The sequence below is a fragment of the Erythrolamprus reginae genome, chromosome 2 (assembly GCF_031021105.1).
Source record: "Erythrolamprus reginae isolate rEryReg1 chromosome 2, rEryReg1.hap1, whole genome shotgun sequence".
Taxonomy (NCBI): domain Eukaryota; kingdom Metazoa; phylum Chordata; class Lepidosauria; order Squamata; family Dipsadidae; genus Erythrolamprus; species Erythrolamprus reginae.
The window spans coordinates 44596164-44606121 of NC_091951.1; the positions used below are offsets into that span (position 1 = coordinate 44596164).

At 49.0% G+C, this 9958-nt stretch overlaps 1 protein-coding gene across 3 annotated transcripts in view; it reads left to right on the forward strand.

Moving 5' to 3' along the window:
- LOC139160306 (protein disulfide isomerase Creld1-like) overlaps positions 1–9457 on the forward strand; it is a 30345-nt gene extending 20888 nt beyond the window's left edge. For all 3 annotated transcript variants that reach the window (XM_070738036.1, XM_070738037.1, XM_070738035.1), the window contains 3 exons: positions 1503–1598; positions 5457–5603; positions 8357–9457. In XM_070738036.1, coding sequence (XP_070594137.1) covers positions 1503–1598; positions 5457–5603; positions 8357–8577 — 464 coding nt within the window. In that variant the 3' untranslated portion in view covers positions 8578–9457. The remainder of the gene's footprint in view (positions 1–1502; positions 1599–5456; positions 5604–8356) is intronic.
- Positions 9458–9958: the final 501 nt, after the last annotated feature.

Sequence of the window (9958 nt, forward strand, 5' to 3'; positions counted from 1 at the left end):
ATTGTGCCCCCTTGTTCTTGTGTTCACTTTCCTATTGAAAACACTTCCCTCCTGAACCTTATTTAACCCTTTAACACATTTAAATGTTTCGTCCACGTCCCCCACTTTCCTTTCTGTCCTCCAGACTATACAGATTGAGTTCATTAAGTCTTTCCTGATAAGTTTTATGCTTAAGACCTTAAGATTCAAAGCATCGACTGGAGCATGAGGTAATGCTCAATGACCCCAAGCCTGCCGGCAGAGGTGTGTTTCTAAAGCTTTATGAAAGGCCAAGAGAGTGGGGGTGGCACGAATCTCTGGGGGACATGATTCCAGAGGATTGGAGCTGCCGCAGAGAAGGCACTACCCCTAGGACCCGTCAGACGGCATTTCTTAGCTGACGGGACCCAAAGAAGGCTGGCTCTGAGTTCTAACCAGTTGTTGGGATAAACGAGGCATTATTTCCTCCTTACTAAGTCTGGGAGAGAAGGACTGGCCTGAGATCGCCTAGCTGGCTTTGCACCCAAGGAAGGGGCTAGAATTCCCAGTCTCCGGGCCTCTAACCTGATGCCTTAACTGCTACACCAAAGTGGCTATGGCAGTGATGGCGAATCTTTTTCCCCTCAGGTGCCAAAAGTGTGTGCGCGTGCACTATCGCACACCTGTGAGTGCCCCCCCATACCCATAATTCAATGCCTGGGAAGGGCAAAACCGGCCTCCATCTCCCCCGCAGAGGCCTTCTAGAGGCTGGAAATGGTTCTTTCCCCAACTTCCGGTGGCTTGTGAGGCCTGTTTTTTGACCTCCCCAGGCTCCAGAGGCTTCCCTGGAGCCTGTGGAGGGCAAAAACACCCCTCCCTTTCCCCCTGAAACCTAAAATGCCTTCCCAAAATCAGCTGGTCAGTGCACACGTGCACACCGGAGCTGAACTTGGGCAACGGCTCGCGTGCTGGAAGATAGGCTCCGTGTGCCAACTGTGGCACCCATGCCATAGGTTCACCATCACTAGGCTATGGCTTATACATAAAAATAATGTTCTAATATTATTCCCTTACCTTTTCATTCAGCCGGCCACCCAGCCTTACCGGTACTTATTATCCCTAGGGCCAGGATGGTGAACCTATTGCACATGTGAAAATAGGTGCCATGCACAACCCTCTCTATGGGCATGTGCACCATCGCCAGATGCTCTTCTGGTTTCCGGCATGCTTGCTGGTCTTTGTTGGTGTAGGAGCACCAGCATACAGCCCCCCAAATGGCCAAAAATGGCCTGAAAACCAGCCAAAAAAACAGGCATACGCACACCGTCCAGCTATACACTGAGAGCATATGCACCAAGGACAAATTCCTTGTGTGTCCAATCACACTTGGCCAATAAAGAATTCTGCTCTTTGGGTTTCTGCCATGTATGCATATTCCAGTTTGGGCACTCGGTGCTGAAAAGGTTCACCATCATATCCTTAAGGAGGGGGAGGTGTCAATGCCTATGTCCATCTCTTCATTTCACCCTCTACTTTCTCTTCAGACTGTGCCAAGGCTTGCATTGGCTGCATGGGCGCTGGGCCTTCTCGCTGCAAGAAATGCAACAGGGGCTACCGGAGAGATGGTGTCAAATGCCTTGGTAAGTTCAACCGTCGCCCCTTTCTATGCGAGAGTTCCCGTGAGAGATTCTCGGTGCTCTCTCTCCTGGCCGGCCAAAACGTGGACTCCAGGAAGGACGTCTTCATGACATCAAAGCTCCGCCCATGGAATTCCCTATTGGGATTCCCCACCTCCGTTTGAGCCTCCCGACCGGCCGACAGCTCCGCGGCTCTTTTGCAAAGTTGACAGCCGGGCGGCAGGGCTTCTCAGCGTCCTCCTGAACCCGAACGCTGAACCCAAACTTTTGCCGAACTTCCGGGAGAACGCCGAGAAGCCCCCCGACTATTTCAAAAGGTGACAGCCGGGCGGCGGGGCTTCTCAGCGGCCTCCCAAACACCGAACCTGGAAGTTCGGCAAAAGTTCGGGTTTGGCGTTCGGGTTCGGGAGGACGCCGAGAAGCCCCCCAGCTGTTTCAAAAGGCGACAGCCGGGCACTGGGGCTTCTCGGCGGCCACCCGAGCCTGAACTTTTGCCGAACTTCCGGGTTCAACGTTCAGGCGGCAGGTTCGTAAGATGGAAAAAGTTCAGAAGAAGAGGCAAAAAATTTCCAAACCCCAGGGTCGTATTGCGGAAAGTTCGTATGACGAGGGGTTCGTATCACGAGGTACCACTGTATACTGTTTCAGAGCAGGGGGTGGGCTTCAAAGATTTTAACAAGGGGTTCTCTGCCCAGTTGCTGGGTGGGTGTCGCTATGGTGGGCAGGGCCTAGTTGGCCTCCTGCACCATGGTGGAGCGAGGGACATTTTTGCCCTCCTGGGACTCTGGCGGCTTTTCTCGAGCCTCCAGGAGGCTGAAAACAGCCTCACCAGGCTCTGGAGGCCAGAACTGGGCCCATTTCCAGCCTTCCCAAACTAGGCCCATTTTTCCTCATCCTCGAATTTCCACACGCACTTATCTGTAACCACAACAGGCCGTGTGGGGACTCCTGAGAGGGGAGGTGTGGGCGGGGCCAGTCAGCAGTGGGAATTGGGGGTTCTCTGGACTGCACAGAATCTTAGCTAGAGGTTCTCTCGAACCCCTGCGAATCCCCCAGCAGCCCACCCTTGCTTCATAGTAATTTACAACAGAATTTCCCCAACATGTATGACTTTGAGGACTGGCAGTGGGGAGGAAAGTTCTGCTTGAGTACGATAGTGGGCAAGTGCATGCGTGCACAGCTCCATTTGGACAAGTGGCAGGCACAATTGGAGCATTTTATTTTATGTATTTATTTATTCATTTTGTCCAATACACAATAATACACAATGAAGGTAATAGAGGACACCTTCGAGGAAATAGAATTATAGAAAGAATAGAAGAGAGAATATTGGATAAAATAATCAACGAGAGAATAGAAGAAAGATATAGGGATAGAAGAGAAGGTATATGGGATATAGGAGAGACAATAGGACAGGGGTTGGAAGGCACTCTAGTGCACTTATGCACGCCCCTTACTGACCTCTTAGGAATCTGGAGAGGTCAACCATGGACAGTCTAAGGGTAAAATGTTGGGGGTTAGGGGATGATACTACGGAGTCCGTTAATGAGTTCCATGCTTCAACAACTCTATTACTAAAGTCGTATTTTTTACAGTCAAGTTTGGAACGGTTAATATTGAGCTTGAATCTGTTATGTGCTCTTGTGTTGTTGTGGTTGAAGCTGAAGTAGTCGTTGACGGGCAGGACATTGCAGCATATAATCTTGTGGGCAATACTTAGATCATGTTTAAGGCGTCTTAGTTCTAAGTTTTCTAGACCCAGGGTTGAAAGTCTAGTCTCGTACGCTATTCTGTTAAGGGAGGAGGAATGCAGGGCTCTTCTGGTGAAGTATCGCTGGACATTTTCGAGGGTGTTAATGTCTGAGATGCGGTATGGGTTCCAAACAGATTAGCATGTTCGCATCATTGGGGCACGCGTGCACAGGCTCTCCCTCTGCTTGTGCAAGTGAGGATGTGCGTGCACATGCGTGTTCTCCCACTATTTTTGTGGCCTGGTTCTGAACAGCTCAAGGCCCAGTAGTGGACCGTGGTTGAGACGCCACCTTTACAGCCCTTCCCACAGGTTACAGAGTCAGCCTATGGCTCCCAACAATCCGAGTCCTTGTTTTAACAACCTCAGAAGGATGGAAGGCTGAGTCAACCTTGAGCCTGGTGAGGATCGAACTCCTGGCAATGGGCAGAGTCAATGTACAATACTGCATTTCTAACCATTGTACCACCACTCAAACTAGGTAACATCATCAGTGCTGTGGCAGAGGGGTGGGTGGGATGTTGCTCTCAATTTATATTCTAGTGGCTTGCCCTGTCAGTGTTGATGTGGGTGGTTTTAGAGTTTCTTTTGTTGGGCTGTTTACTGTTAGCTTGCCTGGCAGTTCCTGGATGTTCCTATTCCTGCATAACTGGGAAGCAGCCAATTCTTCTGGGTAGCCTAGGGGAGTTCTGTAATGCTACAGTGTTGTTTTTTTTAACTGCCAGTAGGCCTGTTAATGTAGCAGGAAACTTCTTTAATTTTAACTTTGGGAGTTGCTGAATTGTTGCAATCCGTTTTCCTTGGACTCCAGATGTTGCTCTGGTGGTTGGCTCTATCCCAGAAATGACTCTAAGTTGACCCCAGCCCTGTTAGCCTTTCCTAAGGTCCTAAAACCATGTTGCTAGGATTTATTTATTTATTTATTTATTCATTCATTCATTCATTCATTCATTTATTAGATTTGTATGCCGCCCCTCTCCGCAGACTCCGGGAAAGCTCACAACAATAATAAAAACAATGTATCACAAATCTAATATTAAAAAGTCTCTAAAACCCCCTTATTTAAAAAAGGAAAACATACACACAACATACCATGTATAAATTATATAGGTCCTGTGGAGATATCTCAATTCCCCCATGCCTGACGGCAGAGGTGGGTTTTAAGAAGTTTGCGAAAGGCAAGGAGGGTGGGGGCAATCCTAATCTCTGGGGGGAGCTGGTTCCAGAGGGCCGGGGCCGCCACAGAGAAGGCTCTTCCCCTGGGTCCCGCCAGACGGCATTGTTTAGTCGATGGGACCTGGAGAAGGCCAACTCTGTGGGACCCAACTGGTCGCTGGGATTCATGTGGCAGAAGGCGGTCTCACAGATATCCTGGTCCGGTGCCAGGTCCGGTGCCATGACGATGCTGGGGAGCTCATTCATTCTTTGCCTTTACCTTGAGGGGGAGTATATTCTGCTTTGTGCTGCCATGTGCGGTTTGTTGTTTATTTCTGCTCTGTGCTTGTAAATACTGTATGTATATATGTAAATAATACTTGTTTAGCATACTAAGTCTGTGTCGTTACTGGCTATATCACACATCCACACTCTTACCTTAAACTCTGCTCTGCATATGTCGAAGGTCTCGCAGCCTAGCTGCACCGAGACATACTAACACATATATACATACATACATGCATACATTGTCATGTCTTTCCAGCACCCAGATGTGCTGCATCTTTTTCTCCAAATAGTAAATCTAAATGCAACCAACTAATAGGAGGAGAGGCCCGAGAGCCAAGCACTTGTAAAGATGTAGCCTAATGCGTATAAAATATGCAAACGCGGTCTGGATTGATTTGCTAGGCAACAGACTTTCCCCCTCGTTTGGAGCAAGGCCCGAATTTAGATTTGTCCTTGACGCTTGAAATCTGCTGAATCAAGGTCTGGAAAAATAAGGATTTACTGGCTTCAGCAATGGCGGGCAAGGCGCAGCAGTGGAGCAGAGAACCCAGCAGAAAGCTCAGAAAGCTGCTGCATTTGGGCATGAAAATGGGAGATACGAAAGGGACATTTTTTTAGCCGAGGTTGTCTCATGATTCTTTGAATGTAACGCTCCCCTTCCTCGTCAGATTTCGACGAATGTGCGGGTGAAGTGGAGGAGCCAGTGTGTACGGCACCCAACGAGGTTTGTGAGAACACGGAGGGCAGCTACCGGTGTGTTTGTGCTGAGGGACATCTACGCAAAGAGGGGATCTGCGTGGAAGACAAGCCCCCAGGTAAAAGTCAGCAGGTGCATCTTATTTTTATTGGTTTATCTGCATCCTGTCTTTATTATTTTTTTACACCTAAGGTGACAGATAAGCCTAATACTCCTTCTTCCTGTTTTTCCTGCCAAAACAACCCAGTGAGGCAAGCTGGGCTGAGAGAGAGGGGGGGACTGGCCCAAAGTCACTCAGCTGATTTTCATGCCTAAGGCAGGACTAGAATTCACAGTCTCCTGGGGATTGGCCCAAAGTCACCCAGCAGGCTTTCATGCCTAAGGCAGGACTAGAATTCAGTCTCCTGGTGATTGGCCCAAAGTCATGCAGCAGGCTTTCATGCCTAAGGTGGTACTAGAGCTCACAGTCTCCTGGTGATTGGCCCAAAGTCACCCAGCAGGCTTTCATGCCTAAGGCAGGACTAGAATTCAGTCTCCTGGTGATTGGCCCAAAGTCATGCAGCAGGCTTTCATGCCTAAGGTGGTACTAGAGCTCACAGTCTCCTGGTGATTGGCCCAAAGTCACCCAGCAGGCTTTCATGCCTAAGGCAGGACTAGAATTCAGTCTCCTGGTGATTGGCCCAAAGTCATGCAGCAGGCTTTCATGCCTAAGGTGGTACTAGAGCTCACAGTCTCCTGGTGATTGGCCCAAAGTCACCCAGCAGGCTTTCATGCCTAAGGCGGGACTAGAATTCACAGTCTCTTGGGGATTGGCTCAAAGTCACCCATCAGGCTTTCATGCATACAGTGGGACTAGAACTCAGAATCTCTTGGGGATTGGCCCAGTCACCCAGCTGGCTTTCATGCCTAAGGCGGGACTAGAACTCACCGTCTCTTGGGGATTGGCCCAGTCACCCAACAGGCTTTCATACCTGGGACTAGAACCAATAGTGGGCAGCTGCATGGACGGTTTGGTTCACAGTCACATTTGGAAAAATGAAGATGCACATGCATCTCCGCATCCACGACACATGCACGCATGCGCACGCATGAGATTTAGCTTCTGCGCATGTGCAGGAAGCAAAATCTCACGTGAGGATGCTCGTGCGTGTGAGATTTTGCCGATATATGTGCATGCGTGGAAGCAATGAAATTGCCGAAAATCAGCAAAATCTGGCACGTGCAAGCATCCTTGTGTGAAATTTCACTTCCTGCATGTGCGTAGAAGTTGACTTCTGTGCCGAACATATACGCACCATTGCTGGATGCGCACATGCCCACATTGGTCACCGGTAGTGCCAGCAATGGGAAGCCCTTCTCTGACTAGAACTCAGAGTCTCTTGGAGATTGGCCCAAAGTCACCCAGCAGGCTTTCATGGGATTAGAACTCACCGTCTCTTAGGGATTGGCTCAAAATCACCCAGCAGGCTTTCATGCCTAAGGCGGGACTAGAACTCACAGTCTTCCGGTTTCTAGCCAAATGCCTTAACCATTAAAATCTAGTGACTAGACCAAGGGCAGACAAAGTTGGATCTTCTGTGACATGTGGACTTCAACTTCCAGAATTCCTGAGCTAGTATGATTGGCTCAGGAATTCTGGGAGTTGAAGTCCACGAGTCATTTGCCTACACCTGGACCGGACCATTCCGATATCCTTGACAGCTCACAGGTTCTTGCTATTGAGGTAGCCACAATTCTATCTAGGATCAGCTTTGAGTTCCGTCTTCTTTGTTATTCTCTGGCTCCCTTCATTCTGCAGACATTTCCTCATAAACCGTCCCTTTTAGGAATAGTTAGGGTTGATAACTGAGTTAAACACAATCATCCCAATCGGAGGGATATTCCAAACCAGACACAAATTTGGATCTGCTTTGGAATAAATGAATTTTGAGATCATCCCCAGAGAGGGGCGGCATACAAATCCAATTAAATCTTAAAACTTAAAATCTTTACTGCTTAAATATCTTTTTGAATTAAGCTGAGACTCAGTTTTTACACACTGGGCAGGGGAAGGGCGGACGTAAATGAGTGTTTCTCAACCTTGGCAAGTTTCAGATGGGTAGACTTCAACTCCCAGAATTCCCCAGCCAGCCTTGGCGAGGTTGAGAAACACTGATCGCCTAGTCCCACAAGATGGCGAACCTATGACACGTGTGCCAGAAGTGACACGCGGAGCCATATCTGCGGGCACACGAGCCCTTGCCCTAGTTCAGCTCTAGTGCGCATCGGCCAGCTGCCCCACCCACGCCGCCCCTCCCCTCTCAGGAGTCTTCTGCAGCCCATTTTGGATACCAGGAAATACAGGGTTCATGTGGAGGGCATTTTTGGCCACTGGGGGGGAAACGAGAGAGGCCATTTTTGCCCTCCCCAAGCTCCAAAAAAGCATCTGGGACCTGGGGAGGGTAGAAAGCACACCTATCAGGCTCACCAGAGTTGGAGAATGGGCAGTTTCCGGCCTCTTGGAGACAGGGGAGGCAGTTTTCACCCTCTCCAGACTCCAAGGAAGCCTCTGGAACCTGGGGAGACTGAAAAATGGTGCTACTGGGCCCAGCGGGAGTAGGGAAATGGATTGTTTCTGGCTTCAGGGAGGCCTGGTGGGCCCAAAACAGAGCATGGTGTGTGTGTGTGCATGCAACTATATGGGGCAGGGGGCGGAGGGGCACTGAATTATGGGTATGGGCACACACTCATGTGCTATCACATGCGTGCATTGCTTTCAGCGTTTGAGGAAAATAAGGTTCTCCATCACTGACCTAGACAGTCAAACTGCTCCAGCGTTTAAACGCGGACTGCCCTTTTGCCGTGGCTGATGGCCTCTTGGTTGCCTTGCAGATGCTCCCGAGAAAGGATTCTTTGACGACATCACCGACGACGAAGTGGTTGTGCTGCAGCAGATGTTCTTCGGGGCTATCATCTGCGCCCTGGCCACCTTGGCTGCCAAAGGGGACATGGTCTTCACCGCCATTTTCATCGGCGCCGTGGCTGCGATGGCCGGCTATTGGATGTCAGAGCGTAGCGACCGCGTTCTCAACGGTTTCATGAAAGGGAGATAGGGCTTAAGGCAGGGATCGCTCCCTTCTGCTTCCTGCCCCGGAGAGCCAGCTGTAGGTGGGGGGAGAGGGGGCAGAAATACCTTGACCCCTGCCCTCTTCCCCTTTACCTTTCGCAGGTGTGAACCCTAGAGGTGGAGAACACAACCCACATCCCCATCTGGGCTAAAGGAAGCCTTGATTTTCTTGAAGATATGCTGGAGGGATAAATAGGAGCCAGGAAACCATAGGTGCTCTGCAGGCCTATCGCTGAGCGGTACTGACAGGTATTAAAAGGGACTGAATTAACCCCGAGGGAAGTTTAAGGTTCAGATGAAACCGCCCCTCTTATTGTCCAGCTGATCCCCGCTCTCCGTGCATGTTGGATGATCCCGAAAGAGTTTATCCCAGTAAGCTATGATCTGTCCCACGTGGGGCTGCCAAGGCTAACTGGAGAAAAGCTCAGCTCTATGGGTCTGTGGTTCCCTGCTGGCTCTTTGGGAATCTGTCCTCTGGCCCAGAGTTGGCCTACACGTCGCCATGAAGGAAGTGAGAAGTGGTGGCAATACGTTTTTAGAGTGTTCTGCTTTCAGGTAGGATTCAGTGTTTGGGCTGATCCCCGACCTCAAAATCACCCTTGTATTGAGTCCAACCAGTATCATAAAAGAGAGCGTAATATAAATTTAATAAATAATAATATATGCACTTATTTTGTGTGGTCCGAAGTGATACCTTTCAAAAAAACCCAAAACCCAATTCTCATCTATATCATGTGATGGACTTGCTCTAATGCTGCTGGTGGCAGCTTGGGAGACAGAGGGAATTGAAAGAGGTCTGCATGTTCACTTTTTGGCTTTGCAATTCTGTATCTCAGGAAAAAAATAAATGTCTGTGTCTCAATCCACCCCGTTCTTACTGTTGCACGCTCTCTCTTTTTCACGTGCCACAGGTTTTTATTCTATCAGACTTGTACGCACAAGATTTGAAACTTGCAATTTCACTTCAGCCTTCACGTTAAAAGACTCTTGGAAGATTTCAAGAAATCACTGAAAATGTTCTTCCCTCCCTCTTTCACAACCGCATTTGCCTTCTCCAATGTTTTATGGGTCTTTTCGTATACATAAAAGTTTGGTCCTTGGACTATCAGGCAGGAATGAATGGAATGTCAACTAAGGAAGCTTCAATCCTCTCCTAAGCTTAACTTGTTTGCTTGCTGGTGCTTGTAGGTCACTCATTATAGAAATAAAAGGAAAATGGCTAAACGACAGCTAAAGCAAACCATAGAATGTTGTTTTAGAACAAATATTTAAACTGTTGTTAAGAGTCAGCAATAGCAAAAGCCCTTAGACTTATATGCCACTTTACAGTGCTTTACGACCCTCTATAAGCGTTTTAGAGTCAACAT